The following is a 16,511-nucleotide window of genomic DNA, read 5'->3' as shown; positions in this document are numbered from 1 at the left end:
AGAAAATAAACAAGAGAAAATTTCCTCTTCCAAGCACCACATAAACCGCCAAGCTGATGGCAACTTGTATCATCACCTTTGTTCTTCTCATGGCACCCTTCCAATCAACATCTGCTACGAACATTCCTCCAAGGAATCAAGATCTAGGCGTCGCCATTGAAGAAATGCAGAAGGCTAACTACTTCACCTTCGTCATGCTGATCAACATGTTCCCTCTCGATTCAAAAATTCATGGAAATGTCACTTTCTTGATGCCTAATGACCGGATGTTGTCAAAAACAATAATTCCAGAGTCAGCAGTTTCTTCCTTCTTATATCGCCATTCAATACCTTCCCCTTTGCTTTTTGAGAATCTTCAATACATTCCAACAGGTTCAATTCTTCCCAGTTCAGAGCCTCAGTACATGCTCGAGATTTCAAACGGTGGTGGCAGGAGGAGTTTCTTCCTCAACAATGTGAGAATCATTAGCCCAAATCTATGCACTGCAAGTTCTTCCATCCGGTGCCATGGCATTGATGGGGTGTTGACTGCAGTAAAGTTGCCAGGAAGTAACACACCCCTGTCTACTTGCTCTAACAGTACCGGTTCTGCAGCATCACCCTCTCCAGTGGCTGCACCACCATCACCAGCTCCAATTCTTCCTTTCTCTGATGATTCTCCTGTGCCTGCCCCGCAACCAGCTGAAAGCAGCCAAAATAAATCAGGAGCTTCACAGTTTCTATCAGATAGCAAACTGTTGAAATTTACAGGGACTCTTTTGGTAGTATCAATAATTGGAGTTTCCATGTGAAAGTTTATGAAAATTTGGAAAAAATTAGATGTTTAAACTTGTAAATGTGCTTATTGATGGTTGGTAAGATTTTTCATGTATGCTACAGCCTCAAATTCAGTGTATAATTGCATGGTGTGCTCAATTTTAGTTAATCATTTTTTCTTTTAAATATTGTATTACATTATGAGAATAGAGTAGAACAACCATGTTGGAAGTGAAGGTAATTCAAAATGAGTAACATGGTTCACTAACTTATTTTTACGTTTAGAATGTTATAAAGAGTTTGGTTTGATGACTTAGATGTGGAAGTAGTTAAGAAGATTTCTTTTAACATTTCCTTGAAGTACACGTAATGCATTATTCAGTGTTATTATTCCAATACTCAAAACTTATACTCACTACCCAATTACGTGCTCATTCTCTTAACATCCAATAAATTGTTTTTTAATGTGCTTTTCTCCTAAAACGTCACTCACAGTGAACGTGCTCTTTTCATAATAAGCACGTTCTTCGATGATTGAATATGTTTTCATAAAAGAACTCTCTTTCTACCAACTACCACTTTTATTTGCTATAAATATGAGAGTTTGGAAGGTTGAGAGGCAATTAGAAATACAACAAAAATTACTCTCAAAACTTTCTCAAAGTTCTCCCAAATATTCTTTATACTCAAACCTTTTCCATCTGTCGTACTCTGTTGCTTTCTCCACCTTACTTATTCCTCATTGCTTGCCACAAAAGTCTGCATCCTTGTGTGTCTACTAGCTATTATTGGCACTGTATTTGTAGTGAAGCTACTCTAAATTTAAGGTATTCCATCCCAAGAGCATCGGTATTGAAGTGAACGTGGTGAATTCCCACTATCTGTCACTAAATTCCAATCTAACTCACAATGTGTCCAAGGTTAAGATGAATGGATAGAGAAAGTCTTGAAGAATTCGGCCTATGTGATTACTCTTGACAATGCTGGAGTCCTTGATGCTATAAAAGTCACCTCTAAACTCTTGTATTCGTAGGGAGACCAAAATTGAAGTATGACATGCTGTATTTACAAGATGGAGTATTTTTTTTTGTAAACTATGGTTGCTGCTTGAGGAAAGTTTACTTTTACTCTTGAAGATGTAAGCCAAGCTCAAGCTTCCAAAGTGACGCGCTTCTCTAACTGGATAGGGTTTTTTTATAAAAAATTTAATATTAAAAGTAAGAGTAGTCCTCCTAAGTATCCAGATCACGCTCATGAGTTAGTGGCTTTGTTGATCATGTGGTTGGCTCAATATATCCTCTCAAGTTGTCCAGACAATGGAATCTCCTCTTTAGTTATTCCTTATGCAATCAAGATTGCTAAAGGTATGAGTTTTCCTTTTGATTGCATAAGGAATAACTAAAGAGGAGATTCCATCATCTGAACACTTGGAAGGACATACTGAGCCAACCACGTGATAAACAAAGCCATTAACTCATAAGATTGATCTGGATATTTAGAAGCACTACTCTCGCCTTTAATATTGAACTTCTTATAGAAGAGCCTTACCTAGTTAGAGAAACGCACCATTTTGAAAGCTTTAATTTGGCTCTTAAATAAGTCTATAAAGAACTCCTTGATACTCTTCTTTTCCCTAAAACGTATGATGGAACAAAAATCATCTCTCCTTGCACAAAGAAATTCCAAAAGAATGTGCACATTTTCAAGAGCAAAAGTAAACTTTCTCTAAGTAGTAACCATAGTATGCAAAAAAGTTCTCCATCTTGCAAGTATAGCATGTCATACTTCAATTCTAGTCTCCATATGAATATGGCGGAGTTTATAAGGGACTCTTACAGCATTAAGGACTTTACCATTGTTGAGAGCAGTCACTAGGTGGAATACTACAGGATTTTCTCTGTCCATTCATCCCAACCTTGTATTCATTGTGAGTTAGATCCAAATTTAGTGACAAAAAGTGAGAATTCACCATATTCAAATCTAAACTTTAATATTGATGCTCTTAGAATGGAACACCTTATCTCTGGAGCGGCTTCACTATAAGTACGGTGTTAGTAATAATCAACAGATGCACATGAATGCCTATCCACTAGTTTTACACACATTACTTCCTAGAAGCAATTCTCCTTTTTTCCTGATGACACAATCATCTCAATTTTCAAGCACAAGAGGAATTACACTATTTCTCCTTACTTTCATTTTCTTAAAAAGAGAAGCTGTAGTAGTATTTTTTCTTTTCTTTCCAAAAGCAATCTTACCAGGTGCACCACCATAGTGGACTTTTGACGTAAAACAAGTCTTGGCCATGAGATGAAAGAGTAAATTTCTTATAAGCATGAATAACAGACAACTAGATAAGTATTCATGCATTATCATTCTTACCTACGTACTATTACATCCTTTAAATTATAGTAATGTTCCATGTTTGTTTGTTTACCTTTATCTTTATGCCAAACAAAAAATAGATAAGAAAATATATACATACACACAAATCCTTAAACATATACATAAAAAAAAACCTTCCCTGCATTAGTAAACAAAAAAAAATTTCTTTCCTTTCTTAATGTAGCAAAGCAATAGAAAAGAAACTATATAAAAAAGAAAAGATATTGTTGTAAAGAGACTTTCTTGTTAAAAAATTTTTAGAGAGAAATCTTAGAGGTTTATTGTAATTTTTAGCAAAACTATTCTCCCCTATTTATAGATTTTTAGAAATTATTTTCTTAGCAGTAGGAATCTAACACTTTAAATTTTCTTAGCAAATCTTTTTCCACATCTCCTTGTTTTTCCATATATATCTCTACTTCTTTCAATGTTTTCTACGTTTATTTTAAATTTTGTTATTAGCATGCTTAAAAAAAATGAAAAGTGTTCAATTCTAAAATAAGCCCATGTAATAATCTTAGAACTCAATATCTACTTTACTAAGAAGGTGTCAATTTGAAGGAGAAGCAACTGCTCCATAAATCTAAAACATTTTACTTTCTTTTAAAATTTAAAATTCAAGCTAGAATGTCAGTTTGAGGAGACAAGGCTTCATTGTGAGCTTGCACAACCTCACATAGCAAGGTTTGTTATTGATGACAACATTCCAATTATGCTTGAAAATTTTATTAGCAAATCCTTTTACATCCCATTGTTTTTGTGCATATATCTCCACTTTCTAGGCTTCTCATTCTCAATTATTATTATGTATTATGCTTGAAAGATAAATGTAAGATATATAAATCCGAAGTATACCCCACGATTTATGTGCCCAACGAAATAATCAATTTTAGAATACAAATCCTACCTTTATAACACCATGTCAATATGCAATTAATCAATTTAACGTAGGGTTCTCTTTTGTTTTTTTACTACCATGTTGCTTTACAACCTGTGCCTATGCTGGTGTCCTATTATTTTTCAATGAAAATTGTTCTTCAAAGTGTCCTAGTAATTAAGGCTATTGATTTTTATTTTTTTTTTTAAAAAAATCCAATCTAGCAATGATGTAGCAATCCAATAAGAGTTTGTAATTTATCACGCTAACTTGATCCTTGAAAAAATTCCTTTTATCTCCAAGTAATAAATTTTTTAAGTAAGGGCAAAATTACACTTAAGTGTTATGCGTAACGTATAGGAATATTTCAAATTCATAATGACCAAAGACGTTTTTAAATGCCTAAACTATAGAAACATTTCAAGTGTGTAACACCTAAGAATGTTTTCAAGTGCATAACGCTAAGAGATATTCTAAATGTAATGCATAAAAACATTTCAAAGCACATGAAGCATATTCCAAGCAGTTGCAGTATTAGATTCTTCATCATCTTAAAGCTGGCAATTCATTGCATTTTCACAAATTAAGAAAAAGCTGATGAACAAAAGTCTCTCTCACAGTTTGCTTAAGTAATGTTAGTCTATTGGAGTGACATTGACATATAAATTAAACCACTTCACTTCATTCGACTTGTTTGCTCACTTGACAAGGATTTGAGGAGTCCGGTAAAGATTTCAATTAAATATTGCGAAATGACCCAACAAATTCTAACAAAATTAATTCCTTTTTTAAATAATTTCAAGTTGGTATAACCTTGCGAACCACTGCTACTAGCTATAACAGTAGAAATACAAAGATATTGGAATATTAATTTTTGAGCTAAATTTTGAATTGTGATTTAGCAGAAAAGGGCAGTATATTTTTTTTAAAGTAATTAAAATTTACTCGAAAATGAAAGCTGGGTGACTTTTCAAGTCTCTATGGTTGGCTAGAAACTATGAATGAAGATTTTCTCTGTTGAGTAGTGTTGAACAAGTTGGTGATTGGGTTAGAGTTTGCTTAGCTTGCCGGACGGACAATAAACGGCTTTGCCAGTTGATGCAAGTCAATAACAGTTTCCTTGGCATTAATTCTATTTTTTTTGCCACTTCAAAAGGGCTAGGCCTACTATTGACTGGGATTCCATTTTATCGAGTGAGTATTGAAATAGTGATTCAAAAAATTATAAATATAAGGTATAATATATAAAAAATTATTAAATTATTTAAATAAATTTAAATAAATTTTTATATTTTTATTACGTTCAATCAAACTCTAATATCTTTATTTTGAATTAAATAAACTCTTGTACATTTTATTTTGAGTCAAATAAATTTTTATGACTAATGATTGATTTAATCAAAATATCATTTGTTATCCTATGTCGAGTGACAATGTGACATGCTAAAATATCATAATTGATTATGATGTGATATGCTGATATATCATAATTGATGATGATATGACATGTTAATTTGATATGATAACATAATCATATGACATTTTTCATTTTTCATATCAATATCATGTTAGTACAATATAAATATAAAATTACAAGTGATATTGTTACTAATGATAATTAGTCAATCATTAGTTATAAAAGTTTATTTAATCTAAAATAAAAATATAAAAACTTGATTAAACTCAATAAAAGAATAATAATTTATATGAATATTTTTAAATATTTAAAAGCTTATTTGGGTATTACACCTAAATATAATAAAAATCTCTTTATTTATTGTCATTTAATTTTAAATTAAATATTCATCTTAAAATTTAATATGATATCAGAGGAAACACTAACATTTGTTAATGATAAAAAAATCTCATATTCGTTAAATTATAAGTATCATAGTCATATAAATATAATAAAAACTCTTTACGTATTACTAATTGATTTCCACTTAGATATTTACCATAAAAATTCAATTGTGAATAATTCAAATCGAGAAATATTAAACTCTAAATAAGTCAATTAAGAGATGTGAAACCTTTACCATTGAATTTTATATTATTTACGTACCCGATGTCTTTATTTTTGTTTCCTCCACTCTTTCATTCGACCAAATAAGGAAAAGAGACAAAAAGAGGAAAAAAAAAACAAAAATAACAATCCGCTATTCAGAAAACAGAAAGGAAAAAAGATACATCTTAACTGTTAGGCACTTCCCAAAATGAAGGAAAGAATAAAAAAAGAAGAAGAAAACTTAGCTTTAATTGTGAGAACAAATTTCTCTTGTACTAATAAAAGTTTAACCTAAGACGATAAGATTAAATTTAGAGCACGATAAACCTTCTTCTACTGGGCCATGAAATTTTACCTAATTTTATTTACTTGGGGTTACTTTACTATCTATAACATATATAATTTGAAGATCCAAAACTAGTTCCACGTTTGATCACGTTTTTATTCTCATAAATTGTCATGTGAAAAGTTGTAATTTTTATAATATATTTAAAAAAAAAAATTGACCAGTGGAATACAGAGAGTGAAAGAGAAAAGACATTGAAGCAAAAAGAGAGAAAAAAAAGACTGCAAAGAGATCAGAGTTTATTGTTGAAGCAAAGAGAGTGATTGCAAAGGGGCTCGTGTGTTGCACATGGGTCATACTCTAGTTAAAATTATTTCCCAACATCAATAAATTTGTTACCCATGAATAGCACATGGTTGATAATTAAAAAAGAGTTGTGCTCCTTTCTCTCAACCTTCAAATGTTTATATATATATATGTTGTATTTATGAAAAGCATGCGCCATGTTTATCATTTGTAGTAAAAAATACTTTATCTATTTAATTTCAATTACAATATTCTTCGATTCTTTCTCCCATTTACAAGAAGAGTATATGACTTCAATTGAGGATTTATAAACCTCAAATATAAGTGTGATATGAAGTGATACTTTGTGATTATATAATATATATAAAAAGAAATTACAAATGATTGCTATATATAGAATTTTTAAATTTATTGTTTTTTGACGGATACAAATCAATAGATCAAATCACGTTAAAATCTTATAATATAACTTTTTTTATTTCGTTAATTAAAAAATTCATACTGATTTGCTTCTCGTGGCAATGATTATTAAGATGTTGAAGGGTTTGAACAATTAATTTGGAAAATTATGAAAGAATTAAAAACCTAGAACTTCGTGGGCAACGTGACAGTTGAGGTAGCAACTCTAATGGATTCTATGGTCAAAAGAGTAGAGTTAGGTAGCCAACAAATTTTTGTGCTAATGAGTTGGACGCTAGTTCTACGATGGTGATTGATTGCAGGATCTTTCTTTTTCTTTTTTTTTTATTACCAAATTATATATAGAAGTAGAAATTTATAATTAAAGTCAAATATTAAATTTTATACAAAAAATTAAAAAAAAATTGATTAATCATTTTATAATTCAATAAATTTAGTATAAAATTTGACGAAACTTGCGTATAAAGAGATTTTAATTTAAAATCTCAAAAATTTCAAAAACTTCTTTGTCAAGTCTCAACATTAACAACATGAACGGAAAGTTGATTAAATTAATAAGATTGTAACATCATTATGTCATAATGATACCACTTTCTTTTCTGGTAAAAAATTGTACTAATTAGACATGATCGAGATGGTATTATTTTTGTTTGGAAAAAAATTGTACTAGTTAAACACGGTCAAGATAGTCAAATATTTAATGCATTTGGATATTACACCCAAATTAGATAAAAAGATAAACTTCACATAAATCTTCTGTATTATGATATTTTCTCACATATACTCTAGGTATTTTTTTTTCACACATAAATTTTTTTTTAAAAAAACCGATATTATATAAGAAAATATCATAGCACAAGATATCTATGTAAAGTTTACCCTAAATAAAAAGCATATATTGTGGTAGAGCCAGAGGGAAGGGGGTTAGTAGGAGCCCTCGTCCTCCAAAATTTTAAAATTTTATAAAACTTTTTCTTTTAAAAAAAATTATAATTTTGTCTGTAATTTTTTAAAAGTTTTATAGTTTCACCTCTATAAATATTGAACTTTTTGTTTTTGCCCCCCAAACATGAAATCTTTGACTCCATCACTATATTGTAGTATGACATTGTCTCACATAATATTTTGAGTATTTTTTTCACAAATAAAATCTTGAAAAAAAACTAATATTATATGAGAAAATACTATAATACAAAGTGTTTATGTGGAGTTTAGTTTAAATAAAAGGCATACATCTTCCTCCAATAATTGAATACTAATTGAAAGAGTTGAATTTGGAATATCTTCTTCTTCTTTTTTTTCTAAAAATTGGACCTTTAATATATATATTTTTAATTCAACCAATAAGAAATGGATCACGCTTAGAAGAAAAGGGTGTATATGTAAACGTACAAAATTCGTGACATATATTAAAGGGCATTGATACCAGAGGGTTGTCACAAAATTATTTTGTGAAATATAAGCAACCGACCCTATAAGTTAATTAATAATTTTTTTTCAGATTTATACATTTACGTATCTCAAAACCAAATCAACTACATAATAAATTATTACCCTGTAGGTTAATGATAAGATTTTTAATATTATGAGCAAAGTTAGACAGTCATTATATATTTTTAAATAATATATTTATCTATTAATTTTAATAAATATATTTTAATGTGATATGTGTCAATTTTTTTTATTTGACTTGTGAAATTTAAAAACTTCCAATAGATAATAATGTATACAAATATTACAAGATAGTCAATATTAAAGTTTTCATGATTAATTGAATAAAATATTTTATTGAACTTTAATAAAATTTAACATTAACTTTAATAAGAAAAAGAAAGACTAATTTCCTGTTTATTTAGCAACAATTCAATTTTAGTGTTGTTAATTTTCCACGAGACAAATTAAATGCTATGAGATTTTTGTGGCATTTTCTTAAGCTTTCCCGATAAAATCTAACAAAGATATATTATTATGTGATGAAAGGCTAATATCTATTTTTGAGTTTAAGAGTTTTATTCATACGTCTTCAACAAAATGACTTGGACAATTTGTGACCAAAGACAATATATATATATATATGACCTAACAAAAGATTAATTGGTCAGGTATCAGTATAGACGTTTTTATGAAATGGTGTGATAATTCATTTATTACTTTATTCTATTACTTCAAACCATTATTACTTTTAATAACATACTATTCCAAATACCAAATGGTCAAAATGAAACTATTTTATTTGAAAAAAATCAAAATTAGACTGAATTGAAGGCGCATCTCCCTCTTATGCTAGAGATCCAATACCAAACTTTAAGACTTTAATTTGAGGTGTCTAAGTTAGATTTTGAAATTCTGACTTGAGGCGGATAGTAGTTAGGACCACATAAGGGCATGTCCTTCCCCTAAAGTTGTCAAATTCTTACAATATTAACCTTGCAAATTAGGCCAAATTCAAAAGATTGCATATGTTAACCCCCAAAATTGTTAATTTTACATATTATAATATTATTTTCGTACATATTATATTGTCCCCCGTCTCCACTTAATTAACCTGAGCTCTCCACTGATTCTAATTGCTAGGATGTGGTCCTGTATTTTTGTCTAAAATGGAAAAGAAAAAAAAAAACCAAGAGGGGAACAAGTGGTAAAACCCACCAAAACCAAGACAAATGTTCCACGTGAAGGAAAACCTACTACAAAGTGGGAAGTAATCAAACAAAGAAAGGTGTGGCAGTAGCATAACCGACGTAAGGCATGATATTTGGAGAGGAAGACAAGGCCCAAAAGCCCAAAAGGGCGGGACTAGGGAGGTAGGTAGGGGTAAAGGGAGAGGTTTGACGTAGAAAGAAGGCTGTGGGCGTCTGGTGTCCATTTGAATGTGAGATGGGCATGCTTTACTACTCTACTTTCCCTCACCCTCTAAAACCCACCCACTCCGTCTCACCCATATGCTCTACCTACCTCCCTCTCCTCTTCTCTTCTCTTATATTTATTACTCTTACCTTTCCTCTCTCTTTCCCTCTAACCCACCTCCGGGCTCCTCTCCCTCTCTCCAATTTCTCCTGCTTATTAGCCTTTCGAAAGCAAAAAAAAAACTATCCCAACAAAATAAAACAAGAAAACGGACACACACACACACACCCATCAGAGCCTATTACCATGATAACCATTGCTGATCCTGTTGAACCCCAAAAGCCAGAGCTTTCTCCTTCTTTGTCTCCTCCAGCAACAAAGCCTTCCTCTGAAACTACTGGTGATCACATTTTCAGGTCGAAGTTGCCTGACATTCCAATCTCAAACCACCTCCCTCTCCATACTTACTGCTTCGAAAACCTCTCGAGTTTCCCTGATAAACCATGTTTGATCTCTGGATCTTCCGGCAAAACCTATTCTTTCTCCGAAACTCACTTGATTGCACAGAAGACAGCAGCTGGTTTATCCAATTTAGGCATCAAAAAGGGAGATGTCATCATGATTCTCCTCCAAAACTGTGCTGAATTCGTTTTCTCTTTCATGGGAGCTTCCATGATAGGAGCAGTTTCCACCACGGCCAACCCTTTTTACACATCAACAGAAATCTTCAAGCAATACAAAGTTGCTCAAGCCAAACTCATAGTCACCCAATCCCAATACGTTGACAAGCTTAAAGACACCAGCAACAATGAAAACTTCCCTAAATTAGGCGAAGATTTCAAGGTGATCACCATCGATGACCCCCCAGAAAACTGCTTACATTTCACAGTGTTATCAGAGGCAAATGAAAACGAGATCCCTCAAGTTTCCATTGACCCTGATGACCCTGTAGCTTTACCATTCTCTTCAGGAACAACAGGGTTACCCAAAGGAGTCGTTTTAACTCACAAAAGCTTGATCACGAGCGTGGCTCAGCAAGTAGATGGAGAGAACCCAAATCTGTACTTGAAACATGACGACGTTGTCCTGTGTGTTTTGCCTTTGTTTCACATTTACTCACTCAACAGCGTGCTCTTGTGTGCCTTGAGAGCTGGAGCTGCCGTTCTGTTAATGCAGAAGTTTGAGATAAGTGCATTGTTGGAGCTGATACAGAAGCATAAGGTGTCGGTGGCAGCGGTGGTGCCGCCGTTGGTGTTGGCGTTGGCTAAGAATCCGATGGTGGCTCAGTATGATTTAAGCTCGATCAGGGTGGTGCTTTCAGGGGCAGCCCCGCTCGGGAAAGAGCTTGAAGAGGCTCTCAGGGGAAGGGTTCCTCAAGCCGTTTTGGGTCAGGTTAGTAGTTGTTTTTTTCTTGAATGCATTTCCTAACTGAAGTTCATGCAAAAACAGAGTGATAATTTCATCAAATTAAGAACGAAATTGTTTTATTTTATTCTATGTATTTATTATTTACATATACAATTTTCCTTTTAACGAATTGGGCGGATTAAGGAAGTAGAGGTTTTTTGATATTTTAGGAGAAAATGGAGGGTATTTTGGTAATTAAAGAATTACATATTAACGACAAGGAGTTGACAAAGGAAATGTACGTTTTTTTTAAGGAATCAAACTATCCTCTAAAAAGTTAACGGAAATGTAACGAAAAGAAATTAGAATGATAAATGCCTTTCTACACTACTTTAAATTAATGCCAAATTTAAACCACGGTTTATTTGTAAATTAATAATTACATATAAGATATGTTAAATGAGTTATAAAATTCATAATTGGAATCAAGTAATGTCATTTGTGTTTATCAAATTTCGATTCTATTTAATGATGAGACTAAATAAATTAAAACAAATGGTAAAAAGTATTTCAAAATAAATTAAAGTTGACAAGCAAAAAATTGGAGAATAGTGAGAGCTCATGTCAGTCGCATGACTCTATTGATTCATTGCCCTTTTTTGGAGATAGGAGGAAGCCCCCCAAGTGATGTCTACGTGCCCCTCAATTAAACTACAGTTGGGGAAAACATTTCAATCCCTGTTTGATAATCCTCTTGCTTGAAAGTGCGGCGCAACTAAACCATTAAACAACTAAACAAGCCTTAGGAACAGGATGTCTTATTCTTATATTAATGGTCCAATGCCCCTTTTCCTTCTATTAATGTGTATGAAAAGTAGACCCTTTAACTTAGAAGATTTATGCCCACTTACCTTTTGGCTAAACTTACAAGAGTAGATGGTATTTTTCTTTCTTATTTTGATACAAAAAAGAACTATATGTTTTCAAGTTTCTTATGTTGATACTCTTGGCACTATCTTTTTTCTTCTTAGGAACATTGTTATTTATATCATTGTAATGTTCTAGCTTATAAAAAGAATCAAATCATCAAATAGTCTCAAGGGGTTTTTAGAACTAGGAAATTGTAGTTCTTTTAGGCAGTTGGGTAACTACAAGGGCCTATGGTTATAATCAATATAATAATAATGATGATAATGATGGATGGACCAAGGATAAAAAGTAGGAATGTCAACGGGTCGTGTACCTTATAATTTCGAAGTATTCGAATTCTAACCCTATAAAAAATTAACTACCTTAATTTTATTAACTACCCGAATAATTTAAAAATTATTATCCTAACCCTAACCCTAACACATTCCTACTATCCTATAATTACCTTAACCCGTTTAAATACCCGATTAAATAAAAAAATTATTAAAATCTTCTTCATGGGTACCCAATTACCCCAGTAACTTTTTTAATCTCATAACTTCTCTTTAGATTTATATGTTATAAGTTTATATAAACAAAAGTATATATACCGTAATTAATAATTTTATGAGTTATAATTTTTACAATGTTAATACAAAATAAAAAGTAAATATATTTATATTTAAAGTACATATATATATACACACACGCATATATAAAAAATATTTTAATATATAAAATAATAATTATATTTCTTATAAATTAACATAATATATAAACTATATATATTAAAAGACATTACAAGTTAATTAATAATAATAGTTTCATAATTTAATTTAATTAATTATAAGGATTTGTTCTTAATTTCATGAAATTAAAAAAAAACATTTAGATTCCAAAACTATTCTAATCTCAAGAGCTTTCTTTAAGTATATATATTATAAGATTATATAAATAATGGTATATATATATTATAATTAATAATTTTATAAGTCATAATTTTTGTAATGTTAACACAAAATAGAAAGTAAATATTGTATATTAAAAGTATATATATAATAGTAATTATATTTTTTTGTAATATGATATAATATTCAAATTATTTAAACATAATTAACAATCTAATAATTTTTTAATTTAAATATATTAATGTCATCATATTAATAATTAGAGTAACCATACTTTTCATATATTTGTTAGTTTTTAACAAAAAAATTACTTGTAAAGTTGATAGAAATTATAAATTTTTAATTTAATTATTAAAATAATAATAAAATATTTATAAATAGTAATCGAGTTCAAGTAATGAGTACCCAAGGGGTGGTATCCGAACCCTACCCAAATTCGATTCGGATAGTAAAATCACTACCCGAACTCGACCCGAACCTTTTTATAGAGTACCCTAACTCGATGTAACCGGATAGGGTACCCGTCAACATCCCTAATAAAAAGATCACAACTGCCCCAAAGTTTTGGAAAAATGAAGGAGGAAACTGCCCCAAAGTCATGTGCAAGATCCCAAAAACAAAGGCATAAATGGCAATATGGTCAGTCTGAACCAAACATAAGGTCCCATTTAAAAGGGCCTTTTTTGTCATATCTGGATGGCATTGAGTGGTCTTTCCTTCAGAGTACTGAGGAATGCAAATCAATGCTGAGGGCATTTACTGACCACGTAAGGAAATGTTGATTTCTAGTATTGAGTTTGGAGCCAAGAGTGGGTACGGTCCCCTCTCTTTCAACATCCAAATTACCATCAGGAAAGTACCCTGGAAAAGTGAATTAAAAAAAAAAAAAACAAAAAGGTCTGTAGTCCTTGTGCATTCATTTCATTTGTGTCCTTCATGAAAAGGACTTTTTATTAGATCAGATGATGAATGGTATTTTGGAAAGCTAGCAATAGCGTAGTAATTGTGTTAAGAAGGGAAAAAATAAGAGAGAATGAAAACAGAGTATGATTTAGGTTGTGACCTTATCCAATTCCCTAAAGTAAAAAGAGATTTTAGATTTTAAAATTCTAATGATATTGTTTTTTTGCTTACAAATACAATTCCTCTTCTACTAAACAAAATCCAACATCTTTAATGGAAATTTACCAATAGTGAAATATATAAGAGTTTTTTTTTTTTTTTAAAAAAAGCTCCTCCACCAATACTTCACTAGTCTCTACCATCAACTTGGAGGAGATTTCAGTGGGCCGATTTGAGGTCCCAAGTCCCAACAATCTATCAAATCCAGAAGTCATTTGTTCGGCCCTCATGTAGTACAGACTTAATTGGGTCTCGACCCAAAAGTTTATATAAGCCCAATGATCTGCATATCAAGTAAGCATCTATGGCCATTTTCATGGGTTTGCTCCCAGTTTCTAGGAAGCAAATGTAATTTTGTTTTTTGTATCATATCGTGCAGGTTATATACTGTACTGTGTACAATGCATTAACTAAATCTTTTTTCACAAACATAGGGGTATGGAATGACAGAGGCTGGACCAGTTCTATCCATGTGCCTAGGATTTGCAAAGCAGCCATTCCCAACCAAGTCAGGCTCATGCGGCACAGTGGTTAGGAATGCTGAGCTTAAGGTCATTGACCCTGAAACCGGCTGCTCCCTTGGCTACAATCAACCTGGCGAGATTTGCATTCGTGGATCCCAAATCATGAAAGGTTGAGAAATATATCATCAAAACTGATTGATCTATACATAAAATTGGTCTCTGAAAATCCTGGTCGTCTTAACATTTTCACGCACAAATTGTAGGTTATTTGAATGATACCTCGGCCACAGCAACTACCATAGATGTCGAGGGTTGGCTTCATACAGGTGACATAGGTTATGTGGATGATGGTGATGAGATTTTCATTGTTGATAGAGTAAAGGAAATCATCAAATTCAAAGGCTTCCAAGTATGTTTCTCCCGAACTAATTTCTTTATCGTTCAACTTTTGGTAGCAGCAACATTAATTTCTTTTGCCTGTTGTTTAGGTGCCACCAGCTGAGCTTGAGTCCCTCCTTGTAAGCCATCCATCAATTGCAGATGCAGCTGTAGTTCCGTACGTGCTTTCCACTTGCTTAATTCCCTTTCATTCACAGCTGATATATATAGTTTCTCTTAATTGCTAAATATGGATATAATTTTGGATGGTTTTTATGCAACTCAAACAGGCAAAAAGATGAAGTTGCTGGTGAAGTTCCTGTTGCATTTGTGGTTCGATCAAATGGGTTTGAACTTACTGAAGAAGCCGTCAAAGAATTCATAGCTAAACAAGTAATGTTTCACTAATTCCTTACAAAGAGAAAAAAAAAAAAAAGAAAGGAAACATTTCCCTCTTTCATGGTTGTAAGTAATGAAACCCCTTTGTTATCATGTGCCAAAACAGGTGGTTTTCTACAAGAAATTGCATAAGGTGCACTTCGTTCATGCAATTCCCAAGTCTCCGTCAGGAAAGATACTGAGAAAAGATCTGAGAGCCAAGCTGGCTGCCGCCACTACTACCCTGCCTTGAAAATTCTTCCAGTAATTTTTCATTTGGCTTTCGTCAGGCAACCATGGTGATTTTCTAGGTGGGCTTAATGTCTCAAAAAGGAGTTGTTGCAAGCAAAAAACAAATCACCAACCATGCCATTAGTCCTATGTTGTATTACGTTGTTCCTTTTCTGTGTCTCAAATTGGTCCATGCTGGTAATGTAATTTGTTTCGTTGTATTCTTGTAATAAGAGGGAATCAAGTCGGTTCTCGTCGCCTGTGTAAGACTGGAAGGTTTGGACAGACATTTTAAGTTGGGAGTTCCAATTGTAATCTTCTCTTTTGTATGGAAAAAAGAAGAGAAAAAAAATTATTCTTTGAATTACTTCCTTATTAGTTTTATAAATTTTACATTTTGTGATTAGAGTTGTAAATGGATAGATGCTTGTTTTTTTGAGATACCATATCTCAAATTCCATTAATTTGTAAGATATTTAAATTATATTAAAATTTAAATAAAATTATAAAACACTATTTAATATTAAATAAAATTGTTATTTTTTTAAGAAAAGAGATATGCATTCAACCATTTGAGTATGGTGTCCGTTCACTTATAATTAAGTGGAATATTGAAATGTCAAATTACCCTATAGAAATTAAAAAAAAAATCTTTATTACAAAGTATCATAATTAGGAAAAAAAACATATAAGTAAAATAATCATGTAAGGATCTTCAACTTTAACCTAATCTGTTTAGGGAAGAACTTCCATGATCGTTTATGTCAATTGTCCAATTAAGGTCAAAATTTTGGTATCATATGAAATAAGTAGCTTTCTTTTTTGTTTTATTCTTTTAAAATATTAACCCATTTCAATACTATTCATCAATTAATTTATGAATATAGACAAT

General features: G+C 31.6%; 2 protein-coding genes across 2 annotated transcripts; both read left to right on the top strand.

Annotated features, from left to right (window-relative positions):
- Positions 1–41: 41 nt before the first annotated feature.
- Positions 42–791, top strand: LOC18599511 (Fasciclin-like arabinogalactan family protein). The gene has a single exon (XM_007029515.3). The coding sequence runs from the start codon at positions 57–59 to the stop codon at positions 789–791; it is 735 nt and encodes a 244-aa protein (XP_007029577.3). The 5' UTR covers positions 42–56.
- Positions 792–10,015: 9,224 nt separating this feature from the next.
- LOC18599509 (4-coumarate--CoA ligase 2) lies at positions 10,016–15,983 on the top strand. The gene is made up of 6 exons (XM_007029513.3): positions 10,016–11,274; positions 14,603–14,801; positions 14,896–15,041; positions 15,121–15,188; positions 15,301–15,403; positions 15,516–15,983. Exons 1-6 carry the CDS (start codon positions 10,189–10,191, stop codon positions 15,639–15,641), a joined length of 1,728 nt encoding a protein of 575 aa, XP_007029575.3. The 5' UTR covers positions 10,016–10,188; the 3' UTR covers positions 15,642–15,983.
- The last annotated feature ends 528 nt before the right edge of the window (positions 15,984–16,511 follow it).

Source organism: Theobroma cacao, chromosome 5 (genome assembly GCF_053813885.1).
Source record: "Theobroma cacao isolate CCN51 chromosome 5, ASM5381388v1, whole genome shotgun sequence".
NCBI classification, from domain to species: domain Eukaryota; kingdom Viridiplantae; phylum Streptophyta; class Magnoliopsida; order Malvales; family Malvaceae; genus Theobroma; species Theobroma cacao.
Note: the sequence above shows the minus strand (reverse complement) of the source record. Positions and strands in the feature narration are given on the sequence as shown.